This window comes from Melanerpes formicivorus, unplaced genomic scaffold (assembly GCF_026170545.1).
Source record: "Melanerpes formicivorus ecotype bairdi unplaced genomic scaffold, bMelFor1.0.p_v2 SCAF_1, whole genome shotgun sequence".
Lineage (NCBI taxonomy): Eukaryota > Metazoa > Chordata > Aves > Piciformes > Picidae > Melanerpes > Melanerpes formicivorus.
In genome coordinates, this window is record NW_027142353.1 from 20820703 (window position 1) to 20848361 (window position 27659).

General features: G+C 40.8%; 1 protein-coding gene across 2 annotated transcripts in view; it reads right to left on the reverse strand.

Annotated features, from left to right (window-relative positions):
- NALF1 (NALCN channel auxiliary factor 1) overlaps positions 1–17529 on the reverse strand; it is a 544627-nt gene extending 527098 nt beyond the window's left edge. For both annotated transcript variants that reach the window (XM_068169879.1, XM_068169855.1), the window contains exon 1: positions 15716–17529. In XM_068169879.1, the coding sequence (XP_068025980.1) occupies positions 15716–16546 (831 nt within the window). In that variant the 5' untranslated portion in view covers positions 16547–17529. The remainder of the gene's footprint in view (positions 1–15715) is intronic.
- Positions 17530–27659: the final 10130 nt, after the last annotated feature.

The following is a 27659-nucleotide window of genomic DNA, read 5'->3' on the forward strand; positions in this document are numbered from 1 at the left end:
GAGCTGGCAGATGAGCTGGCCAAGCCACTCTCCATCATTTTCCTCCAGTCCTGGCTCACTGGAGAAGTCACAGATGACTGGAAACTGGCCAATGTGATCCCCATCCACAAGAAGGGTCGGATGGAGGAACCTGGAAACTACAGGCCAGTCAGCCTGACCTCAGTGACAGGGAAAATTATGGAGCAGATCATCTTTGCAACAATAACTTCACACCTGAAGGATGGCCAAGGGCTCAGGTCCAGCCAACATCAATTTAGGAAGGGCAGATCCTGCCTCTCAAACCTGATCTCTTTCTGTGATCAAGTGACCTGACTAGAGGATGTGCAGAGGGCTGTGGATGTGGTCTACCCGGACTTCAGCAAGGCCTTTGACACTGTCACCCAAAGCAAACTGCTGGCTAAGCTGTCAGCTCATGGCTTGGACAGCAGCACTCTGCACTGGGTTAGGAACTGGATGGGGGGGCCAGGCCCAGAGAGTGAATGGCACAACATCCAGCTGGCAGCCAGTCACTAGTGGCGTCCCTCAGGGATCAGTGCTGGGCCCCATCCTCTTTAATATCTTCACTGATGATCTGGATGAGGGGATTGAGTCAGTCATCAGCAAATTTGCAGACGACACCTAGTTGGGAGCAGATGTTGATCTGTTAGAGGATTGGAGAGCTCTGCAGAGGGACCTTGACAGGCTGGACAGGTGGGCAGAGTCCAACATGATAGCATTCAACAAATCCAAGTTTCTGCACTTTGGCCAAACAACCCCATGCAGAGCTACAGGCTGGGGTCAGAGTGGCTGGAGAACTGCCAAACAGAAAGGGACCTGGAGGTGCTGATTGACAGCCACCTAAACATGAGCCAGCAGTGTGCCCAGGTGGCCAAGAAGGCCAATGGCATCCTGGCCTGCATCAAGAATAGTGTGGCCAGCAGGAGCAGGGAGGTCATTGTGCCCTGTACTCCGCACTGGTTAGGCCACACCTTGAGTACTGTGTCCAGTTCTGGGCCCTTCAGTTTAAGAAGGACATTGAGATACTTGAACATGTCCAGAGAAGGGCAACAAGGCTGGTGAGAGGCCTTGAGCACAAGCCCTATGAGGAGAGGCTGAGGGAGCTGGGATTGTTTAGCCTGGAGAAGAGGAGGCTCAGGGGAGACCTTATTGCCCTCTATAACTACCTGAAGAGTGGTTGTAGCCAGGAGGAAGTTGGTCTCTTCTCTCAAGCAACAAGCACCAGAATAAGAGGACACAGTCTCAAGCTGTGCCAGGGGAAGTTTAGGCTCAAGGTGAGGAGAAAGTTCTTCACTGTGAGAGTCGTTCGCCATTGGAATGGGCTGCCCATGGAGGTGGTGGAGTCACCATCCCTGGAGGTGTTCAAGAGGGGGACTGGATGTGGCACTTGGTGCCACGGTTTAGTCATGAGGTCTGTGGTGACAGGTTGGACTTGATGATCTTTGAGGTCTCTTCCAACCTTGGTGATTCTGTGTGATTCTGTGTGATTCTTTCAAACACAACATCAAATAATTTAAAATATCTCTTTATTCACATATACTTTAAGCTCCCTTTCCTACCCCCTACACAGGGATCACAAATTTAGTGTAACCCAAAGAAAAGCTTACTGATATTCATAGTTCTCGTATTGCTCCCTGTAAGCCTAATCGTCTTCCCTGCCAGTCATGATTTTGATAACATGTATGTCCTGCAAGCTGCAAAACATATCATCTCCTCCTCTTGCAGATCTAAACAACTATAAAAGAAGGATCTCTTCCCAAATACCAGATCTCCTCAAATCATATCTATATTAAAAAATGTGAGAAAAAAAAAATATTTACATTTATACCAAACATTTTACATACATTTTTTATTATACCAAAATATATGGAGGAATGTTTCTCCAGTAATCAAAATGAAATGATGACAAGGACACAGGGAACTGCAAAAAAGGATTAAAGAACGATTTGGAAAGTTACAGAAGTTCATGCTTATATTACACAAGCTGACGTAATTCTGCCTTTTAAAATATTTCAGAAAATACATAAATCTCAGAGGCAGCAGTAGTAAAAACCTTATCTTCAAGATGACAACAATAAAAAAATCCTAGTCTTAAAATAACCCCACACACACAAACAAAAATGTGCAAATAAAGAGGCAAAAATGAAAGCAATCTAAAATATCACAATTAAGAAAACAGAGCATTTACAGTAACTTCTTCCATAAAGTATTAGTATTAGTATTAGTATTAGGTAGTGGAGATACATGGAATTTTTATGTGGGTTTGTTACAACCACTGATCCAAACTGCAATTCAACACAAGGAGGGTCTCTATGAAGGAGCTGCAAAGAGCAGTGTAAAACAGGGTTAGTGCACTTTCTGGCTATATCATCACCAATAGACGCTTGTGTGCTCCACATTTACTGTGAAACCTCTCCAAAGTCTTGAAAAAGAAAGAAAATACTATAAATAATTTACATTTCTAGATCAGTGAAAAAACAAACAAATCAGTGACTGAAAAAAGGAAAATATAATTTAGGAACAATTGTTAGATTTTTATGTACTTCCTAAACAACTTTTTAATTTTAAAGAATTCACGATATTTCAAAGACTTTCATAGGACTCTAATTCAGGACTGTGCTAGTCTCCCCAAGATTCCTGATTCTACTTCAGTAATTTCCTTGTTGCACCTCCTGTAAGATATATGCACATATAGATAGATAGATATAGATATATATATCACATATATATGTACACACACATGTGGGTACAATACATGTAGTTTTAATTTGAGTCATTGTTAAAATTACTACCTTTTCTATAATTTTTTAAATGCAGCACAGAGCAAAACTTTCATTACCTGATCAATTCTTTTAACTTATGCTTAAATTCTAACTGAATTCATACCAGTCTAAATACAGAGTGTCTTTACAGCAATCAAAGCAGCTTCTCTGGATTTAAATTAGCAATACTACTGATCAGCATCTCTCCTTTTAACCCTAGCAGATGACCTACAATCTTGTCTAGAAAAGGAAAATTATCTCTGCTTTGTTTTCTTTAAGGTTTTCCTGCCCCAGGTAGCTGAACAAGTTAAGCTCATAATGTTTTACTACAATGTGCCTGAAAAATCAATAGAAAAATAGAAAGGGATCAAGACCAAGTAGAATAACAAAGAAAAGGGAGGGTGTGGGGGGAGGATTAATCCAACATTATGAAATTAGTAACATCAGTCAAAGACAAGGAAATGAGCATTTAACACACTCTGCATATTTCTTTCTGTAGCAAGGTTTGTAAAGCGTATCAGTCTGGGTCAAATCTGTCCCTTTGATTTCATATATTTTAGTTGCAAAGTATTTAATGTAGCTCCTGCTCTCAAAGCAGTTTTATATTTAAGACAGCCATTGCTTTCAAAGGAGTTCATCCTTGTTTGTGTCATTGTAGATTCCTGAATAGAGAAAATTGGTCTGTATTTGCAAATGCAGTACATTTACTTGGGTCATGTGTCAGGAATCAATCTCAGCTGCTAAATTTTGGAAAGCTAGTGTTACACTAATTATTTAATTTAATGAATATATTGGGGGTGGGGGGGTGGGGGGGGTGTTTCTAGAATTTATCAGAGTTAAATATAAAAACAAGAAACCATAACGTACTTCTAACTAAATCGAGATCTAAAACAGCAAGCCTCATTTCCTGAACTCCAGTGATACACAAGTGTATCTTGTTAGTTAAACTTACCTTGTAATAGGGGTAATTTCCCCAAAGACTGCTATATCGGAAAGTGTACAAGAAAGAAAACCTTCAGAAAGAAAACCTTCTTACGAATACTGTCAAATATCATCTTAAAGCACTGTACTGCAATATTAGCAGATTGAAAATAGCATGAAATGAAAACCATGAAAAGGATGATTTTGTATTCAACAGGACATAAACTTTAAAATATTCCAAAAGAGATGCATTTGGAACACAAAAAGGTCAATGAACTGGGGGCTCTCATGGCACCAATCTATATCCACTGATTTCACTATTCACCTGACTTTAAGATGACTGAATTCAGTACAAACACATCCCACTGGAAAACCACCAGCAGTGACCTTAAGGAATGTGTGAACGATAGTATTCTACAAGAGAACAGAATTAACCAAGGTTGGAAAAGACCTTTGAGATCAAGTCCAACCTATCATCCAACACTATCTAATAAACTAAACCATGGCAACAAGCGTGCCATCCAGTCACTTCCTAAACACTTCCAATGATGGTGACTCCACCATTTTCCCTGGGCAGTCAATTCCAATGGGCAATCACTCTTTCTGTAAAGAACTTCTTCCTAACATCCAGCCTAAGCCTCCCCTGGTGCAGCTTCAGACTGTGTCCTCTTACTCTGGTGCTGATTGCCTGGGAGAAGAGAACAACCCCCACCTGGCTACAACCTCCCTTCAGGGAGTTGGAGAGAGCAATGAGGTCTCCCCTGAGCCTCCTCTTCTCCAGGCTAAGCAACGCCAGCTCCCTCAGCCTTTCCTCATAGGGCTTGTGTTCCAAACCCCTCACCAGCCTTGTTGCCCTTCTCTGGACACATTCCATCAAGTCAACATCTTTCCCAAACTGAGGGGCCCAGAACAGGACACAGCACTGAAGGTGTGGCCTGACCAGTGCTGAGTGCTGGGCACAATGACTTCCCTGCTCCTGCTGGCCACACTATTCTTGATGCAGGCCAGGATGCCATTTGCCATCTTGGCCACCCGGGCACAGTGCTGGCTCATGTTTAGGTGGCTGTCAATCAGTACCCCCAGGTCCCTCTCTGCCTGCCTGCTCTCCAGCCACTCTGTCCCCAGCCTGTAGCACTGCATGGGGTTGTTGTGGCCAATGTGCAGAACCACGCACTTGGATGTGTTAAATCTCATGCCATTGGACTCTGCCCATCTGTCCAGACTGTCTAGGTCCCTCTGCAGAGCTCTCTAGATATTGAAGAGGATGGGGCCCAGCACTGACCCCTGGGGGACACCACTAGTGACTGGCTGCCAGCTGGATGTGGCACCATTCACCACCACTCTCTGGGCTAGGCCATCCAGCCAGTTCCTAACCCAGTGCAGAGTGCTCCTGTCCAAACCACAGACTAACTGCTTGGCCAGGAATTTGCTGTGGGGGATGGTGTCAAAGGCCTTGCTGAAGTCCAGGTAGACTACATCCACAGCCTTCCCCACATCCACCAGGCATGTCACCTGATCATAGAAGGAGATCAGGTTGGTCAGGCAGGACCTGCCCTTCCTAAATCCATGCTGGCTGGGCCTGATCCCTTGGCCATCCTGTAAGTCCTGTGTGATTGCATTCAAGATGACCTGTTCCATAATCTTGTCTGGCACCAAGGTAAGGCTGACAGGTCTGTAATTCCCTGATTCCTCCTTCTGGCCCTTCTTGTGGATGGGCATCATGTTGGCCAGCTTCCAGTCATCTGGGACCTCTCCAGTGAGCCAGGACTGTTGAAAAATGATGGATAGTGGCTTGACCAGCTCATCTGCCAGCTCCCTCAGCACCCTAGGATGGATCCCATCTAGTCCCATGGACTTGTGGGGATCCAAGTGGCTGAGCAGGTCTCTAACTACTTCCTTCTGGATTACAGGGAAACTATACTGCTCCCTGGCTCTGTCTGTCAATTCAGGAGAGCAGTTGTCTGGAAGACAACCCATCCTGATACTAAAAATTGAGGCAAAGAACATGTTAAGTACCTCTTCCTTTTCCTCATCTTTTATTACTATATTACCCTCCATGTCCACCAAGGAGTGGAGGTTGTCCTTGCCCTTCCTCTTGCCATTAATATACAAAAGCATTTTTTGTTGTCCTTCACAGCAGTGGCCAGTCTAAGCTCTAAATGGCCTTTTGCCTCTCTAATTTTTTTTCCTGCATGACCTAGCAACATCCTTAAACAATCCATGGGTTACCTCTCCTTCCTTCCAAAGGTGATACACCCTCTTTTTTCCCCTTAATATGCTCAGAGGTTCATTGCCCATCCAGGCTGGCCGTCTGCCCCAGTGGCTCATCTTCTGGCACACTGGCACAGCCTGGTCCTGTGCCTTCAAGAATTCTTTCTTGAAGTGGGTCCAGCCCTCCTGGACCCATTTGATTTTTAAGGGCTGTTTCCCAGGGTACCTTCTGAGTTAGTTCCTTGAGTAACCTGAAGTCTGCCCTCCAGAAGTCCAGAGTGGAGGTTTTGTTGCTGCCCCTCTTAGCTTGACTGCATATTGAAAACTCAATTATCTCATAGTCACTGGACCCCAGACAGCCTCCAACAACCACATCTCCCACCAGCCTTTCTCTGTTGGCAAAAAGAAGGTCAAGCAAAGCCTCACCCCTGGTAGGCTCACACAGCAGCTGGGATAAGAAGCTATCCTCCATACACTCTAAGAACTGTCTAGACCACCTCCTCTCTGCTGTGCTGAGTTCCCAGCAGATATCAGGCAGGTTAAGGTCACCCATAAAAACAAGGTCTGGAGATCTTGAGACAGCCTCTAGCTGCCTATAGAATAATTCATGAACCTTTTCATCCTGGTTGGGTGGTCTATAACAGACTCCAACTACGATGTCAGCCTTGTTGGCCTTCCCTCTAATTTTCACCCACAGGCGCTCAACCTGATCATCCTTGTTCTCTAGTTCCATGGCGTCTACATCCTCCCTGATGTACAGGGCCACCCCTCCACCCCTTCTCCCTCACCTGTCTCTCCTGAAGAGCCTGTAGCCATTCATAACAGTGCTCCAGTCATGTGAGTCATCATTCTAAATAGATATTACTGTAATATTTACCTTGAAAATTTCCAGAGGTTTCAGTCAAGGCATAGTTTTCAGATTATTTGTAACTGGCATTACAAATAATGTAAAAAAAAAAAAGTGACAGACATATGTAATTTTATTTTCACAATTTTGAAATTAAAATTTCTGTCATATTTCTTAAAGAATTTACTTGTAAAGTGAGATGTGCTATACCAGAGTTCACCACAAAATGATCTTCTAAAAGTCAGGTTTAAGTCTTTGAATATGCAAGGATTTCTAATCACAACTGTGAATAAATTAAATGTCCTTATTATCCTAAAGCTCTTCTGTATAGAAATTCAGTTTAAAAAATAGTATCAGGTGAAGGCAGTATTAAGAGTACTCATTTGTACGTTTTCTGTGTACATTTTTAAAAATACATAATTGTATTATTTATTCCAAAACAAAAATGGTCTAAAAATAAATTTTCTGTTTATTTGCTATTCTTTATTGTCCTTCTATAAGCAGGGCTATATTTAAAAGAATACCTGATTTTAATCCAGTGTGCATGCATACAAAAACAAAAATTTGTCTCAGTAAAGAATATTTTAGTTCATTTGAGAATATAACTTTACCTCTAACAGCCATAAAGATATCCTTCTAAATGATAAATTTACACTGCTAAAAAAATATTATTTTTCTGAATCATAAGCATAATAAATAAATATAAGTTAAGCATAAACTTTCCAAACTAGCAAAGTATTTTCTGTCTGTTATGTTTGTCATGACGAACATGTTACATCAATAATTCTTTACATTTATGGTCTTACACTTAGTTGTGTATCACTGCACATGGAAATCTGCAAGATATGTAATTACCTTTTACCATACCTTTTTTTTTAATCTATATGAATACATGTCATGCAAAATTGGGCTTTCTGAGAAGCACCTGAGTGCAATCCTTCAAATACAGAGAGCAAGCTAGCCAAAGTAACGATCAGCAAATCACCAATCAATAAACTCTCCTAAAAGAATTAATAAAATAAGAAAAACTGTAAACATCACAGACAATCTATCTTTCTCCCTTCCCTTTAAAAAAGAATGTCCTCTGGTTCTGCATTGCTAATGTTTTTAAAATGTTTTACAGAGATCTAAGCATGCTGACAGCCTCAGGATGCCATTTACATAAGCATTCAGGCAAACTGAAGGCAATATCTAATCTAACATGCAGAGGATAAGCAAGAATTAAATGTGCGTTTAGAAAGTATTCAAGGTATCATATTTGCTTCTTGGAAAATATGGCCGGGAAGCTAGACTATATTGCACGTTCTAAAATGCATCTTTTTTATTTTTTTCCAGGTTTTAAAATTGGTACATTTGAAAATGCAATGGCTTGACTGAGGAACATGCCTAAATTGTAACAACAAAAAAATAATAAAAATGCTACTATCACATCTCAAAAGTGAAAATCTGGACTTTTATCTGTCATCTTATAGATACAGTTTCCCCCTAATTTCATTGAATTAATTTAAAGCGTACACAATTACTTCAAAAAAATCTGCAGAATTCCTGAATACCTAGACCCAAATAAATTTTCCATTGGTTACTTCAGCTGACATCATCTTTGCCACTGGTTTTAATCAGCAATTAATGATCATTTAACATCAACCTATAAGAAAGGTGAACATTCCTATCAGAATCTCAAAGACATTTTAAAGGATCACAGTATTGAAATAGAGTTGAAGAAGTTTATCAGTTCAACATTTATAATGACTATTTATCCCAACAATGTTGCCTTTGACCAGTGCTTTTCCACAAAAGCTTTGGGATAATGTTATTTCAATCATAAATTTCAAGACATGTCCATTAGCTTGGATGAAAGAGGTGAGACAAAAGGTGGGAGAATTACAAGTGTTGATCAACTTCAGTTCAAAGCTGTTTACATCATCACCTGTTCTCTTGATCTTTACGGACTGAGAGTGTGTCAGATACATATCTTCAATGTGCATATTCTTAAGGAGTAATCTACACCTTTCATATACCTGCCCCGTTCGTAAAAAAGAGCCAGATCACAAATCAAAATATGTCAGAATATGTCTCTAGTGCCTCACTAATCTTGTATTCGTCGAACTGATTGACGCTGTAAAGTAACTGAAACTTAGCACACACTCTCACTTAGCAACATTTGCTCTGCAGTTCTGACAAGAGAAAAGTACAGTGAAAAGTACATGGAGAAGTACAATATGGTTATTTTAGTGAAGTGGCATAAATGTCTAAGAATATGTGCCTCGTCAGTGGGAGACTAAGTAAGGCTTGGGAGTTCCCTCTGATTTGGTCTAAAGAGAAGAAAATGATGTATTAGTGTAATGTATAGGAATCCTCATACACATAGACAACTCCACACACACAAAAAAAAAAACCACACAAAAAAACCCACAAACTCAAACAATTAAAAAAAAAAAAAAAAACCACCTTCTTTATAAAGAGGGAATGGAGAATTAAAGAAATCATCTGCAGCAGATTTACCTGCACAAACTGCTATTAAGAAGATCACCTAAAATTCTTATTGTATGGTTTCTGGACAAGTACTGTGTAGAAGCTCTTAGCCTCCCCTGTCTCAAAATAAGTGACAAAAATATAATTATGTCATAAAAGGCCCTTCCCTATTCTCATCTCTAAGACTGCATAGCTCACACGTTCTTCAAGGACAGTATACAGTTATCAGAGAAGTGGAAGATAGTTATGATTTCACTAGGTTGGTGTTGAACAGAACAAGTATCATATGAATACAACTTCATCCAGACTTGTTTTTAATACCAAAATCACTTTGCTAGGATTCACCTAATTTGATTTTAGAGGTCAACAGTGGAAGTGCTTGTATCTGAGAAAAAATGAGTACTTTTAGGACATAATCCATCTGACCTGTTTTAGATGTCCACTTCATCTCAAACAGACTCAGCCTCCAGAATTACCTATGCATCATCACTGATGACCAACAGTCTGAACTTTTACATTTCACATAGATATGTCCATACTGGATATCCACTCTTCGTCTTCTCTTCTTTTTTGTCAGATGAATTATTTTACTATGTTCTGAGGTATTATGAATTATACTTATTTAAAAGTAATATCTAAGAATTCATCTTATAAGTTACTTTTTACCTTTTAGGCAACTCATAGATCTAAATACATCATGGATCTTAGCGCAAGACTGAAGCAATAATTTACTAAGTATAGGCCTAACAATTTTTAGGCAGGATAAGTGACAGAAGTATAATTTGCATTTTGATTACTTTTCCTAGAAGAACATGAAATGAAGAAGCAGTACTGACACTTTCTCTGCAAGGTGCATATGAAGTGTATGACTTGATACAAAGAGAACTAGTGAAGAAAGGAAAATTGAGGTCTGAGCCATGAGGTCCCTAACCATGTGACAGTAATACCACAAAGTGCTAAATGGCTGCTGAACTAGGGTGGAATCCATTCCACCTACTCTGTACAAGCCAACTACAGTCTTTTTTTTTCTAAATCAGAATGAAGTACCTATCAACACTACGAATGGGATGAGTATCTCAATGATAGACTAGACACAAACTTTCAGAAAGTTGGGTGGAGTAAACTCATTTCTGGAATGAACATCCTGGGAAATTTGCTCTTTTAGGAGTGAAGTGATCTGATCTTGATGCAACAAAGCATTTAAACAGTTGGATGACTACAAGCACATGCATAGTCTTCCCTGAGTGCAGTGCCGTTCAATTAGCTCAAAACAGGAGACTGAAACAGATTGCCAAATTAGTTTTAGGCCAAAATGTAAATTCCATTTGTACATAATCAGTATTGCTCCTTATATTAATATATCAGTGCACTATTACAAGAATACTCATACTAAATTAAACCACATATGTATCTCAAATTAGTTTTGAAAAAATAATGCAACTTCTACATTTTTAAATCAAATTAACAAATAGCATGTACAAACAGCAATTTATCAAATCACATTAGTTTCAAATAATTTTAAATATAACTTCTAAATATACATCTAAGTGTCACATTTTTTTAATAGAGCATATTATTAATGTCAAAAACAGCTTTAAAATAAATATTAGAATTTCAACACATTCTGAAAAGTCACCACTTCAATAATTACTTTGTATTGTTTCCCGATTGTAATTAGATGCTGACCATCAGTCCAGATTTCTGATGGTAAATTTTTATGAGTTTCTTCCGATCAGCTTAGGTGCCACTCTTGAATATTATATGAATAGTGTTTGTCTCAGATGCTGGTCTGTATGACCTTTTGTAATGCAATGGTTCTTCTATCACTCAAGCTTTTAGTTTCATAATTCTCATTGGCTCTTTTCTGCCAGCTTAATTGAGAGTTTAACTCAAAACCTAATTAGATGACATATGCTATTTAGGAAAAAAATTCTTGGAAAAATCATTAGTCATATAAGCTTTGATATTTCCAGATAAATGAAAACAAATGTGATTTAAATTATTTTAGATAACTTTAAATCAACAATCTTACTCAAACAAAAGTAGTTGAACACAGTTCTTAGATTAAAACACAAAACTAGTACCAAGAGTACTGGCTCTATATTCCTATAAGCTATACCATCTATGTTTAATGATGAAAGCCTTTATTGACATGCATGCTCTTCTAGCAGTATTTTAACTCATCTATCTTTTCACCAGTATCATGAACTTCAAATCAAGGTATTACATTTAATTCCTGAATAAAAAAGGTTTGCATATACTTGTTGAGCACCTAGGATGACAGCCAAATGATACAATGCTGCTTTTGGCATCTTTTTAAACAATGTTGATATAAAAAGAATTGGTGCATTTCTATTTTCCTTCTTTGCTATTCTAGGAGGAAAATTGAATTATTTTAATATTATTTTAATTATAATGCACTTACCTGGGTTACACATTTCATTTTAACTAGCACTAAAGAAGGCCACATTCTAAATACCCTCAGCTTTCACTGGACTAAAGAAACCTGTGTCAAAAAATGGCAACTGATATTTTGTTCAAATACTAACAAATGCATCTGCCAAGAAAGCCCTAGACTCTGATAGTTTTCAAAAAGATTTAAGTACTATCTGAAAAAAAAAAAAAACCCAATAAAGAAATGGAAAAAAAAAAAATCAAAAGCTTTTACATTATATGTCCTACTTAGTTATTTGACCCAGTTCTTAATCTGAAGCAGCCAGAATTTTCTTTTATTCCACAGTGATTGCCCCCTGATCGAAAGATGAGAAGTCATTATGAATAATTGTGTGTTCCAACAGTAAGCCAATACAGTTTTCTGTTAGTTTTTTCAATACAGTACCACGTCAAGCTGCATATAAAATTGGTATTCTGGAAATTACAGACATTGCCAAGAACAATATCTGTAATCATAACCAAGACTTATAATGTGCAAAATCTACAGCAATTTATTATTTTACCTTGCTGAATAGACAATTAATTGAATTTTTCCTCTTAGATTTTAGTCACTACTGGTAAGTGAATATCAAAACAAGAAAATAATATATAAAGACAGCAAACTTAAGGATACCTCTTGAATTGGAGTTACAATGAGATAACACTGGAATCCAGAACTTATAAACAACACAGAATCTCTACTAACATCCTGACAATATAAAATGCATAAATGCATATGAATGTTCATTGATTATTACTCAAAAATCAAACAGTGATTTTCCAAATTCTACACTTACAAATTCTCGCCATTTTCTAAAAAAAAAAAAAAAAAAAAAAAAATTCAAAAATTCCTAATGCAACTCAGTAAGAAGTTTAATAGTAACACTTTACTTACAGGACAACATTCTTTCAAAAAAACTGAGTGAGAATACTATATGTTGAAACTAAAACCAAAACTCTCCATGTACAGTAGCTAAATGTGAACTGATAACCCAAGCAGCTCCTGCCTGCAAACTTCTAAAACACAAAGCAATTTAATTAAAAATATTATTCAGAGATCTGAACACATATAGTGAAATACAGAATATTTTGAAAGTAAAGTTCATTTTTTTTCAGTTTCAAATAAAGGTACAAAAATACAAAGCCTGAGGTTTAGATCTAGAGTACTATTTGTTATAACCAACAGTACTTTCTGTATAGGCGTAACTTGCTGGATTGAGAAACCCCCACCATTTCCACACTTTACTGTGAGAACTGACTGTGTCAGTGGTGGAGGATGATGGTATGGAAAGGAACAGGAAAGTAATACCCAATTACAAGTTTTAGGTTGACTGTAAATTTTACTGATTTTGTCATCAGCGATAATTGGTCGAGTGGATGAAAAGCTACCTTCTCTGAATGATGCAGCCCTCCCAGAACACTGACGATAGAAATAGATTATTTAGCAAGCCTTTCATTGCATTAAGACAGCGCTTACATACATGATTATTGAGTAAAATCAGTATTTTCATTAATTTGTTTAAAAGAAAAGAAAAAGCACCTCATCATATAAACCAACCAAATACTGTGTACCTAAAATACAATTAGATGTCGAGATAGTTTCTGATTCTTAATCTAAGAATTACCTAGATATCCAACACTCAAAAAAATATTCCTTCCTTACACACAGGAAAGCTATTTCCCAATTGAGTTTTAAAAATAAAACATGCACATAACACCAGAAAGTCCAGGCAAAATACTGCAACAGTCACAAAGTATTCATGACAAGTTTCTAGTTTCACCTCTCCACACTGCAGAGCAAACAAGCAAACACATCAGCACACTCACGGCTATCAGACCGCAGGACCTGCTAAACGTTCGCCTCTATAAGCCACCAGAATGTACCAAAAAACTCCAAAGTAACCCAGAAACACCAACTCAGGCCACATCTGGAAGAGGCACCCAGTGCGCCCGCGGGCTGCGTGTGTTCTCCTGCAGCACCTCGGACAGCAACCTTCTCGGCAGCAGCCGCTGACCCTCTACACGGACCAGACCTGTCCGGCTCAACTCAGCCCCGTCCAGTCCAACACTATCCAGTCCAACCCAGCCTGGCCCAAATCCACATCACCCCTGCACACCCCACACCCATCCAGCAGCTGACAGCTTCCCCAGAAAGAGGAAGAAAACACTAAGTTGCACCCTTGTTGAAGGTTTGGTGAGTTTTTCTTCTCTCTGTTAGACTGTCCTTCATATTTAACTCAGACTGGTTGGTCAAATTCTCGAAATATAGAGCAATACCATCTGACACTCAGAAATTAAGAAGTGTTGGTCATTGGCACTGCATTTGTCTGGTTCATTTATACATTTCACAATAATCATTTAAATGTCTAACTTTTCCCCCATTATTGTGCAAATATTTTTCCTTATTCAGTCTCTGCAGGGCAAATCATTGTACAGTTTACAGCTGCTTTTACACTGCAACATTCTGTAAAACAACTGTACACTTTACCACAAAGTTCAGTCAAATTAAACTGTGATACAAATATTCACTTTCAGCATGTATGTGTTGTTTGGCAGCCCCCAGTAGTAGGTCAATTTCCAGTTAAAAAGTTACTGAAATGGCAAAGATGCTCTTACAGCAGTAGACATCTCTTTATATCTGATATGATTTTTACTTATCCAATTCACTCTGGAAATTAAACACATTTACATGATTAGCAACCAAATGCAAAACACACATACAATGAGTGTATGTGTATACAGTTTAGAACCTAGAAACAGTGGAGTCAAAATTACTGATGAGAATACTTTTGTCAAATTTAACAAGAGCAAAACAAATACAGACACTTTTATATTTTATCCAGGTAGATAACAGGATACTTCAGCTTCTGGAGGGACTGTGGATTGTTTTTTGTGGCAAAAGTATGTGTGAATTGCACTAATTTATTGGTGAATGAGATTCTTCAGGCATGAACCATTGCCACAAAATTATTTCAGAAGGCCCTGCCGAAGTTACAAAGCACAGAAGTACTTCTAGGCCTTCTGTTCAGGGCAGCGATTTGTATACAATGTTGTGCTCCACTGCTAAAGCAGGATTTGATTCATACTGATTAAGGTAGTGTTACACTGTAGTTGAGATAATCCAGTTCAGAACAGAAACCCTTCGACTGGCCTAAGCTCCCAACAAACACTCAAAAAGGGGGGAAAAAAAGCATGCAGGTCGTTATTTTAGGTGCCAAGGGTTTTTTTTTTCTGCCCTTTCCTGTTTTGAGACCTAGACCAACCAATCTTGTGCAAAACTAGAGAGAACTACGAAGAGCCAAAGTTGGACCCTGCTTTTTAACAAAGGAAAAGAAAGACCTCTGGATCTCTCTGAGGGGTCACTGGTGGCACCAAAGACGGTAGCCGCGGCTTACTCAAATGCTCTCACCATCACTTCCCAACCAAGAGGCACCGCGCTGCACATTGACATCCACCCTCACTTTCCAGTTTTTCCAAGCTTCACAAATTTTGGAAGAGTGCCTGGAGACACGGTCCCGTTCCCGAGCCGGCCGGATGCCTCCCCGCACCGCCACTGCCGGCCGCTGCCCGGCGCCAGGCATCCGACGTAACCCACCAGGTGCCTTCACCCGCCGTCCCGGGGCCGCCGCCGCGCCTCCCAGGTGGTCCCCATTCCGGCTGCCGTTAGGGACTCCGCACACTGGCATGCAGCCCCCGTCGCTGCCTGCCGCCAAGTCGCATACTAGCTCTCTGGAAGCTGGCAGGCGAGCCGGAACCAATCGCATATTCATGAGGAGGGGGAAATCCAGCGCTGCACTCCCAGAGGACCAAGGATCACCTCTTTTCTCTTTCTCTTAGCCCCCCCCCCCCCCCCCCCCCCCCCCCCCACTTTCTGCCTTCTCTTTAGCAGTGTGCTAACGGCGGCTCCGCGCCGATATCCTCCGCAACCCCGACTGCACCCCAAAAACCACGGCCGCCGGCGCCGGGAGTAGAAACCGAAGCAAGCCAACACAAGGACCACAGCAGCCACAACAGACGAGGGAGGCACGCCAGCGCGCCAACCAGGGGCAGGAAACAGAGCAGGGGCTCCTACCTTACAATCCTCAGGACACGATTTCACTGAGTACTCATCCGACTGCAAATATTTATGGAGCATAACCTCAAACTCTTCGTATTTCTCCTGAGCGTGCTGGTCGTAGCGCTGGTAAGCCTGGACGCACTGGCTGCAGGAGCCTCCCCCCCTCAGCACCACATCCAGACTGCAGTTCAATGTGTCCGGATTGGACAACCCGGCGAACAACTCCCAAAGTGTGTAGGAATTACAAAAGGAAAGGTAAAAATCCGTCAGGTCCCAGCCAGGCGTCGGGCTCTGCCCAGCGCCCTGCGGCCGCCCTGGCCCCCCCTGCCGCTGGCACACCGCCTCTGCGTCCCCCACGCTGAAGCACTGCCCGGACGAGGAGCTTGGGGGGGAGCAGGTCTCCAGGGGCCTGGCTGTGGAGTTCCCCAGGAAAGCAGCCTTGCCGTGCCGGGGCTCCGTGCCGTTGGTGCGGCTGCCGCGACTGCCTCCGCCGCCGCCGCCGCCGTTGCTGCCGGGGGAGGGCGGGAGGGAGGGCGAGGGGGGAGCGAGGAGCCGGGGCGCGGGGGGCGCCTGCTCCCCCATGCCCGCCAGCAGCTCCGGCTCCGCGGGCTCCGGCTTCTCCGGCGGTGGCTGCTCTTTCTCTCCGGTTCCCGTGAATTTTGCCTCGGCGCAGAACCACAAGTGATCAGAGAGCAGGACTGTGAAAAACAAGAGCGATGCCAGGGACAGTCGCCATTTCTGAGCCCTCTCTGAATCCGCGAAGGGTTTCTCGTTCTCCCGGGGTGCGAACCAGATTTTTAAGCCGTCATCATACTGCCGACTGCACATCCAAGCACCCCTGGTCATATTTTGGGAACGCACAGCCCTGACCGACTCCACCGTGAGGGCTCCTTTGCCAGTGTCACCACAATATGCATTGACTTAAAAGACTGGGTTTTTTTCTTGCCTACCTTCCCTTGTGTCGCTCACCCGCTCGCTCCCTCTTCCACTCTCCCTCTTTCTCCCTCTTTCTTGTTTTCTTTCTTTCTTTCTTTATTTCTTTCCTTCTTTCTTTCTTTCTTTTTTTCTTTCTTTGTTTCTTTCTTTCTTTCTTTATTTCTTTCTTCTTTTTCTTTCTCTGAGATACTATTAGGTTTAGCCGCTGGCTTTGCCTTGGTCTCACCACACGAAGCACCCCCAGTCCATCCAACGCGAGTGCCGTGGAGAAGATAAGAGCTATAACGCAGAGAGAGGAGGAGGGAGAGGAGATGGTGGTGGTACTGGTGATAGTTGGTGGTGGCGGGGCTGTGCGGCTGTTCCTTTCCCCCTCTCACCCAGGCATGGTCAGATCGCAGCTCCCCATCTTCCTCCTGAGAAAAGCCTGCTGCCCCCGGACAGCTGCATCCCTCGTCCCCCGCTGTCGACGGACACTCCAGGAGGGCTCCTCACCTCCTCTTCTTCCCTGCTGCCGCCGCTGTTCCTCTTCCTCAGCCCCGAGCCGCGGCACAGATACCTGCACCGCTGTCTCCGTCTCCTCTTTCTCTTCTCCCCCCTCTGCTCTAACTGGTGAGACGCTGCTGCAGGGCTCCCGGACTGCTGCCGAGGATGCTGAAGAGGAGGAGGAGGAGGAGGAAGAGAAGGAGGAGGCTGCCGGGGCCGCCGCCGCTGCTGGTGACAATGGGCTGCGGCTGCCGCCGCTGCTGCCGCCGGGCGCGGTGTCCCCGGGCGCACGGGGCGGAACTGCCTGGTTGGGGACCCACGATGGGCACAGGCATCTTGGGCCCCTGGGCTAAGTTGCCGCCATCTTCGTCCTGGAGAAACACTTTTTGGGGGGGAGCTGTGCCTTTTGCGTCATCTCCTCCCGCGCCGAGATCGCTCTCTATCCTGGCGCATTGGCAGCAGCAGCAACTCTGCCTCCTTCTGACTGAGAAAGAGGAGGAGGAGGAGGTGGGGGAGGCATTGAAGACCACATGGCCCTCCAAAGGTCTAACTCTACTCGTCGCACTGTACTGTAGGGTACCACCTTTCAGCCGTCTCTCCCTCATAGTCTCCTTCTCTTTGTGGCCCTGAAACACCATGTCCACATAGGATGGTGGCTGAAGAGGTCTATCACTGTGTCTGTCATTGTCATAGCAAGTCACAAAAGGCACATGAAACTTCAGGTGCTGGATCCTAGTAGGTTTTGGCCCCAGAGTAAAATGCCCTGACTCAGCTGTCTGTCAGTCAGCAAGCTGGAAAGCGTAATGCCCATAAACCCCAAGCTGTTCCCCATCAAGAGATGGGTAAATACTGCCAGCATTTGTATTTCACCTTTTAGATGTCATTGCCTCGGGAGAGACAGAAGAAGCTTGATTTCCACTGGGGTGATGAATTGACGATGATCTCCACTCAGACCCACAGCAGAGACACTGCCACCTTTTGGCTCCAACCAGCAGGGGCTTTTGCTTAAATAAACAGACTGTTTGGTCACTTGTAATTCAGGATGCACCCTAGTGTAACAACAACAGCGAAACTTGGATCCCAAACAAAACAAGAAGAGGTGCCAGTTAGATGTTGAACATTATCAGATGAGGTCCTTGAGTGATAAGGTTGTTTTGAGACATAAGGTATGTTGCCTGGCTGTAGCATAACCAAGATGTATATTTTAGTTTCTCCCTTGGACTATGGGAAGTTTTAGAGTTCATATGCTTCCTTGTTCTGGAGACTTTTATCTCTTACTAAGAACTGCTAATGGCCTTTGTTCAGGGTGTGTCATGTATCCCAAATAGTGGCTTTTCCCAATTATCTTGTTAAAGAAAGTTTTATTGTCTAGACATTCTGGGACCTGTCTGGGTTTGTGCTGGGCCCGTTTGGCCCCACCATGACATCTTGTTAAAGAAAGTTTTCTTCCTTAAGCATGCCAATGATCTGTAAGCTGATGCATCTAACTAACAAGTTTCTAATGAAGCTTCAAAAGGTGTAGTAGGAAGAAATCTGAAACCAAACCATATCATGGGAGGACAAAACCTGTACCTTTTCTGACTGAAGTTGTCATTAACTGAGGGGTGAGCGTACCAAGGATTGTGCTGGAATTTCCATCACTTTGAGTAATAAATCAAGGCTAAATGTCTTTCAGAAGGAGGTGATATACCTCAAACAGAAGATGCAAACCCAAGGGGCAAGTTCTTGAGTAAGTTTCTATGCCCCATGTTATGCTGAGGGTCAAAGCACATTATCATAATGGTCTCATCTGGCCTTCAAAGATCTATAAGTCAAATTCTACATCAAGAAGAAGATACATGTGGGTTTTATTTTGATAGACTATTTGACGACAGAGAAATAAATGCTAATATTGTAAGAAAACATCTACAGTAATCAAATCAGAATGCATCTTTGAAATTCTCAGTCAATCAGCTAACACTGTCTCCTAATGGTACATTATAAATTTTGGTCTTGGAGATTTGATTGCAGTGATTTGACATACTGGGCCCTGGACTGCATCTGCATTTTTGTAATATTTTCTATTCTGGGACAGGACTGTGGCTGAGATTTTAAAAGGGAATGAGAATAACTTCTCCGACATATAATGACATGGTTTTAATTATATTTTGCTTGTTTGGTTCTGTATATTGTGGTGGATAGAGGGAATAAAGCAGAAATACAGGACAACAACCCAAAACAAACAACTGGAATAAGCAGCAGGTTTGGAGATTTTCAGATTGCTCTCTATGAAGATATATGGAATTTATTGCATAATTATTCTCTGTTTAATAGCCAGACTTGGGGTGAATTCAGGAAATGGGCTTTGGAGTCCACACCTGGCAAATAAGCCTGATTTTTACCTTTTTCTTTATTTAAAATAATTTTTTTCTTGTTGTCCTGTTAGGGAAATGAGAGGGTAATAGGCTATTTTACAATCCGCATTCATCTTTATCTTCATAGTGGAATTTTAAGAACTGGTCATGAAAAAATGCTAGTATCCAGATGTCATCCAGAGTCTGGTGCAAGAATGCATTCATAACTCTGTGCTCCTCTGTTTGCACTTATGTAGGATCAAAGTCAATCTGCTAGGATTTTAAAGATATACTTGGCTTCTCCAGAAAATCCATTTTCACATCATACAATATTTTCACACATTTCCCAACTTTTATCTTGGAAAAATAGAATGAGAGTTCTTTTTCAACACCTAGTGATAAACCTTAGTAAGATATTGAACACTCCCCAAATGAGCATGTCCTTGCTTTTCCAGTGACAATTTTCTGAAACAGAGAATGTGTCATGCAGAACTGTTGCTTCACCTGTTATGTTTTCCCCAAAGCCCCATTCACCCTGCACCTTGCACAGTGAATAACTTACATGTTAGTTGCAGCAGCTGATTCCTCATGGATCTGAGCAGATACAGTTCAGTTCTCTGGTGCCCCTTAGTGTTAGGTCTTGGAGCTCAAGGGGAAAAAATAAGGCTATAAAATAACGTCTGAAAATCAAGAAGCTGATTGCATGTGGTGGAGAAAAGAGCCTGAAGTATATACCATCACTGCTTTCTTTCAGTGCTCCTGCAAGATACTTTTATGATTTATCTAAATAACAGAATTTTATTTAAACTAAGTTAATAAATTAAATAAATTAAAAGAAGTAAATTAAAATTAAATAAATTAAATTAAGCTTATAAAGGGACAAATTTCTCTCCAAAATATCATTGGAGTGTGTCCCCATATTCATCGTTCATCCTAAATAACTCTAGTGGCAAAAAATACTGGCTCCACTTTGAAATGACACTTTTGTATTTGGAATGTTTACTACTTGTGATCCAAAGCTTGGCAAGTGTGAGGAACTCATGGAAGTCTGTCTCCCTAGCTGGAGTCACCAGATGTTTCACAGGCAGATCTCCTTAAAGTAATGTAGTTCAGTATCAACTCTGTCATATGGTGTTTTGATCAGTGCAGTGAGAACTAATGTTCTTTAATTCTTTGACTCATAATGTGTGAGATAGCTAATTTATCAAGCACTGAGGACAACATCTAACAGCATTCAGGAGGCTTGAATTCATTGCTTAGCCTATGTACTATGTGTTTTCTTTGTGAAAGTACTTTACCAAGCAGAAATAATTCTTGATACAACTTCTTAATGACAATAAACATTCATCAGAAAAGAAGGCTTTACTATCTGAAAGTAGAAGTTCTTAAATTTTTGCCTAATATCATGCATAGTGCAATGTCCTTCATCACTTTCTTGCTTTTCTTTGGGTTTTTTGATACAAATATGTAAGATCTGAAATGTAGGTCTTGCAACAGAGAGCTCTGGAGAGCTGTGTCTTGTGTTTGTAATGTGCATTCTATATGTAAGAAAAAAATATTTCCTAATTTCTAAGCAGCATTTCTTTTTGTAAAATCATGCAGCAGGATACTTTTAAACTACTAAATTTCATTTAATTTTGGAGTTGACTGGTTCTACTGGATATTCAGTTAAACTCTTGCATTAGAGTGTCATCCAGCACTTTCTAATTACAAGCAAACATTATCAACCCCTTTACTAGTTGCTCTTATACTGAATACTTTTTACAGCTTAAACGATTTGTATTCAATAGGAATATCTATACATTCCTTGTAGACAAAATGATATGGTGAATATGTCCTGTAGCATCCTCATTTTATAGATTTTCTTTTATTGTGACTTCTTACAACAAATTGTGGGTATCTGAGTCAGATTTAATTATTGAGTCCATTCACGAATAATATCTATGAAGGATAACAAGCAAGTTAGGAACAATGAAGAATCAATTTTATTTCTCATCATATTCCTAATGTTTCCTGTTCAGTATTTTTCAGAAAGCTTCATTATTGTGAGAAAGCTTCAGACACCTGGGCATGATTGGCCCAAAGCAATTAAAAATTTGTGTTACTGTTAGCAGGAACTGAATCTACTAATCCCTATTCAGACAGATTTTAAGATTCCTGCACTCTCCTTTGTTCCCACTTTCCACATTACTTTCAATTTTATTGCTTTTGCTTGGTTTTGTTGTTGGTGGTGGTTGTTGTTTTTTGTTTTGGTTTGATTTTGTTTGTTCAGCTTTCTTGCAAAATTAGAGAATTAACTGTTACCCAGTAAGTCATAAAAGTTTATCAGAATGGATTTTAAAAGGCCTTGCAGTACAGGCTTGGAAGACACTGTGGTTGTTACTTCAAATTATCTTGCATGTGTTTGCTCTGCATCCTATGAGACTAGAGAATGAAAGTATGTTTTTGTTTGTGACATTTTCAGTCATGGAACAATGAACAGATAACATTGGATACGAAAATCCAATAATTTCTCTCCAAAAATTGTAGGTCATCTCTATCATAACATCTTTATAATGAGAGCCCAGTCATAATATTACATCCAGCTGGTATACTTGGGCATGAGCTGAAATGAACTGAGGCTATTTTTCATTAACTGAAGCCATCAAACAAGTGAAATATAACTTTTGCACATGACTGCAACAGGAAGAAGATAATAGAAATGTCTCACACAAATTAGCCTATGCCTGTTAGAGTGAGGTCTGATCCAAAGCATGCTGAGATCAGGGGAAAGATTGCAATAGGTTTTTAAACCAGGCTTGTATAAAGGAAACAGGCAGAAGAATACAGAGTCCCTCTGTATGGGAATGGAAGAAAAAGGATTCAAAGAACCACCAAAAGGTAGAGCACTGCTTTTAAAATATTTTTTCCTCCTTTCCCTCTGTTACTAACTGTATACCTTTTCTGTCTTCTAATAAATGCTGTAGCCCAATTATGTTTTTACAGACATCAAAGACATCTTTTTTTGTCTTTTCTGAATGTTGTCTTATAGACATCTCAGCCATTCTCTTTGGCAAAATTCACCTGATAGGAAAGAAATCAAACTTTTATTTTTCTCAGAAATTCGATTTTATAATATTTTTCTTAAATAAAATTTAAAAATATGTGCACTATGTAAAAAGTCTTATATTTTGGCTGATCAGCTAAATAGTTTTCATTTTCTCTCTCACCCTCAAAGGAAAAAAAGAAAGGACTTTTAGATATAACTTCTCTGTTTCATTCATAGTCTGATTTTCTGTGTAAGCATGTTATTGTAGAATAATTTTTATTAGCATAAGTTACAATGCCCACAATAGATAGATTTTCTTTGTGATATACAGATACGTTCATTCTGGAATTCACACTAAGTTGTATTTGTAGCCCTGTTTCCACTGTGTCTGCATTATGAAGAATGTGGAAAAGAGATAAATAATTAGAAATAATAAATGCTACTGAGTAAATTTCTCCCTGATTTCTACCCCACATTTTATTCCACTTTCCTGGAAAATATGTCATCCTAGAAAACTCTTTTCAGACTGATCATGTGAAAGTTTGAAGATATCCTTGTGTTTCAAGTACTCACAGCTGCAGTGAGTTTTAAATGCCTTTGAGAGCGTGGGCATGCAGGAGAGAGATTTAGCAGATTCTGCCCTGAGGTTGTTGCATGTGAGGGTTTCTTTTGAATGCAAGAAACACTCCTATGGTTAAAACATATGTAATTATATATAATTTTGATACAGAGCATGAACACTAGTTGAATAGTTGCCATTGTTATATATATATATGTATACACACATACACAAGTTTCCTCAAAAATGTAAACAGTTTTTTTAAACTTACAATGGCATTTAGTCTTAGCTATCTAGAGTTAAGCACCCACTCAAAGTTTAACCTTTCATCATCTTGCTAGTAAAAAGCTACTGCTACCTCCAGAGCACAGCTTATTTGGTCCTTAAGTAAGTGTTTAAAACAGGCACTCTTGTATGGCATCATCTTTTGTCATCTCTCCACTGATTACAGAAGAAATCTTCCCAGTTGACTATAAATTGTTGTCTGTGCAACCGAGTTTTAATTGTTCAAAAGACAGGTGATAGTTTTAAGTTAATCAGACACTTCCCTGGCTTTGTTTCCTGCAAAATAATTTTTTGGAAGAAAAATCTGTAGACAGGTGTGCAAGAGTGTTTGAGACTTTTTTCTCTTTCCTTTCATACCAGCTTTATTTGCTGCAATGCCATCTGCCAGTGAGGGCAAGAGAGGGTGAGGTTTTTCTCTCTACCTCCCTTGCCTTCCAGGGCATTCCTGTGGAGAAGGCATGTGAATTGAGTTGTAGGATGATTCAAGATCTTGTGGTCTTCCTGGAGTCATCCCACAATCAATTTAATGTGTCTGACCTGAAGACAAATGTCTCCTTTTGTCTGCAACATCACCAGCAAGTCTCTAAATGCTTTGGACTCTGTTCCATGTGCCTTGCAAGAGATTCAGAGAACTGAGTGCAGACTGCAAGTAAATAGCTCCTGAGATTTTATTTTATTCCCGCTCTGTAGATGGGAGATCATTCTAGCAAAGCATCCATTGCCTCTTCCTCAGCATCTCTATTTATAAACAGGGGACACTGGGAGAATTAGGTAATGCCTGAAAAGTGCTGTTTTAAATAATAAAAATAATAAATTCACCCCTTGATAAGCTACTATATAGGTCAGCAAGTCATTATTTCTTAATCTCATTTAGCTCCTAGAGACTGAATATTGCTTACTGTTTCTAGTCAGGTTGCTCTTTCTTTCTGTCATACACAGCTTTGTGAATACAGAAATAAAGATTTTCTACAAAAGGGATCTCATTGAGATCATTCTCAATCACAGAGTAAATGAACAGTATTGCTTTTCTAATTTTCCACTAAAACACATGTCTTGATATTTAGAGGTATATTACACTTCCATTACATTACATTGCTGGGAAAGCAGAGCTTTATTTTCCTGCCTTTTTCTTGCAGGGAGGGGAAGATAGAAGGAAAGAAAGAATAGGAAGGAAATATAATTATATTGGGTGCTTTGGTCTCCTAATTAGTTCCACTGGGTCTTAAATTTAACTCTTGCATTCTGTTGAGTTAATTTTTCTTCTTTTTCCTTTCATCTTGTTGTCTTTATTGCTTCTGGAGACAGCTCCTGATGATGGGCTGGGGTTGTGTAATACTCGCTTCCTCCCATAGCACCAAAGCAACTATAGCTTATCTTCCAGGCTGTTAGCTAGCATATTCAGTCTTGCTAGGAGTAGGCCACCATTTTGGCTGTAATTTGCTTGAAGCCACATGTACAGCTGTCTCAGGGCCAGTGGAAGTACACTGTGTGTTGCTGAGATGACTGTATGCTCTCGGAGTTCACAGACCATCATTACAGATGTTGTTCACTGGCTCTGCTGCGTAAGAGCTTCATGAAAGATACAACACTTCAGAAGGACAGTGATCTCCAGTGTCTTTCTGGAATTTCTCTAGAATAAACTGATGTCATTTCACTGTGTCTTTTTTTTTTTTTTTTTTTAAACTTATAGGAGAGAACCCCTTGAAAGCCTGAATTACAGACCAGAATCCCTTTTCATACAAAAACACTGGGGGAGTCACTGCTGTTACAGAAAACAATCTTAATTAAACTCTGCATCATGCTGCAGAAGAACCTCTTTCTCTTCTATGTCCACTGAGTCTCAGGAGGGAGTTGGTTTGGTCTAGTACCTAAAGTGAGGTCTCTGATGTGCGGGGCACTGTGGTGAAGAGGTTATTAAATTTATGAATATGAAACATGAATTATGAAAGTATTATTTTTTTTTAATTATCAAACTATTAATAACCAATGAATCACCAACTTATATACATGTTCTAGTGCACGTTCGTGAAATACATTCCACAAGTGGCTTAGTGTTATTATTATAACTTAATTGAACTAGTTACAGACTATTTCTATATTTATATAACGAAGGGTGCTGTTCCGCCGCTTGGCCACTAGATGGCGACTCGGCGGGACGCGGGCGGCTTCTGGCTATATACAGCAATATTACAATCTTTCTGTGCATCAGCGCTTACTCTCCTACACGCGGATACTTTGAACTGAGTGCTAGTGGATGGGAAACACGTGGAAGATATTCGATTCCCTCCAGACAACAGGGATTGGTCCTGGTCAGGGTCGGCCCATGGGGTCGGCCCTCAAAGTCAGTTCGCACAGCAGGGCGGGACGACGGTAGCCAGTAGGTGGGCTTGGACGACGCGGCAGCAGGCAAAGCTATGGGGTCGGTCCAACCACGGTGATTCTCGGGGCTGATGCAAACAGTCTCGGGGAGAGAATGCAGCTGCGTTAGGCAGCGGATTCTCGTTTACTGAGCTTAAAGGAACAGCGGGACTCTTGGAGTGGTCCCGGGTTTGGTGCAGTGTAGGCACGAACAATGCCTTAGTCTTCCCTGAGATTCACAGGGCTCAGAGCGGCACACGTGGCGGCTCCTCTCCTGCTACGGCGGGGCTAGGCATACGTGGACTCAGTATCGATCAAGTCCCTTCTCCCCGGCAACTGGGCAGATCTTACCCTCGGGGGTCTGTCCAGTCCTCCGGTGGCACGGTGGGCTCTCCCGGTCTGCACAACTGGCTGTAGCGACGCTGGGTTCCTCAGCGTTGCTAAGGTCCTCCCTCTTTGCTTCTCATGATGCAGAGGCTTTCAGTATGCGTGCATGTATAACAGAAGCTAACAACAAAAAGCTCAATGGCAAAGGCTGCAGCTCGAGAGTTGCTCTCTCGAGCAAGCACAGAGACAAAGTGAATGAGGGGGCAACTTGTTTACCAACTGGGGTGATACTTATAGATTCCTCGAGGCTGGGCTTTACCAAGGGGCACTCTCACAAACAACTGGCTTCAGCCTATAGAAAGCGTGAAGCTAGAATTATGCCCATACTTGGTGTCAGCACGAGCACTGCATACACTGGGTGCGTGCTGGCCTGGCTAATGCCTTGGCTTTTGTCTTCCTCCTGGAGGAGGGGGAACTTGTCCACATGCTGGGACAAGATTCAGTATCTGGGCCTAATGTGCCTTCACCACATGCACGTAAGTTAAAATTGCAAGATGGCATGGATGGTTAATGGACATACAGGATAGGTAGGAAAAGTAAGAGTGTTACAGCAGTAAAGATATAGTTAAGGAGTAGCCAGTGTAATTCTGTCATTACACTGTTAATTCATACTGACATTACTAAAACTTGGAGGTACCGTTCTGAAATGTAAAACTATTGTTTTACTTCTTCCTCTTTTTTAATTAAATGTTTCTGACCTCTTTATTTATCAACTGCTGTGAAAAGTTCTTTTTCTTCTCAGTCTGAACCTTCTGCACTGACTAGCTTGACAAAACAGGACAGATTTGTGGATTCAGAACAGTGAAGCTTGTGTTGTTCATAAAAGGTGTCAGGGCACATCAAATTTTTAATGCTTTGGCCTTTACGTTTTAAGTTTTCCAGTAAAGTGTACATACTCCTGTCTAAAGATATTTTAAAAGCAAAACTAACATAACTAGGTTAAGAATTGGCACAAAGAAAGGACAAGAGTAATGCAGAATTTATTTATTGCTTTTGTGTTGTAATGATACGGAGAACTTGAAGTTCTTGTTGGAAAACATCATCCAAAAATGTGGAGTTAGTGTTGAGGGAAAAACAAACAAACAAACAAACAAAAACCAACAAATCCAATGTAATTTTTGATAGACTTCTGTCAATAATTTGATTTCTTAATTGCAATTTATCTACCCCTTGGATGATGAAACTACAGCTGAATAAATGAATAATCAAAAAACGATGGCATGTTTTTAATTGGATGTCAAAAGTTAACTAGATGTTTAGTATGTAGGTGACTGAAATGTTTATGATATTCTACTGAGGCACAAACCTACTCTATGTACTGCACATAACTTCAGTTTAGAGGCTTTGTCATATTTCCTAGGCAATATCTCAGTCTTTAGGTGCTATAACAGCAGAAGCATATACACTGCTAATTCTTGGGGGAACCAGTATTTATTTTATAGTAGCTAATTTTAGCCCAATTAAGACTTTTCTCTTTCTCACCAAGAGAAAAAAGGAAAGACTCTTTCAGGGTGATTCAGAGCTTGTAAGTTTAGCTCACCAGTGCCAAAATAAATTTGGATATGAAAATTAAAGCTTTTAGTTTCACAG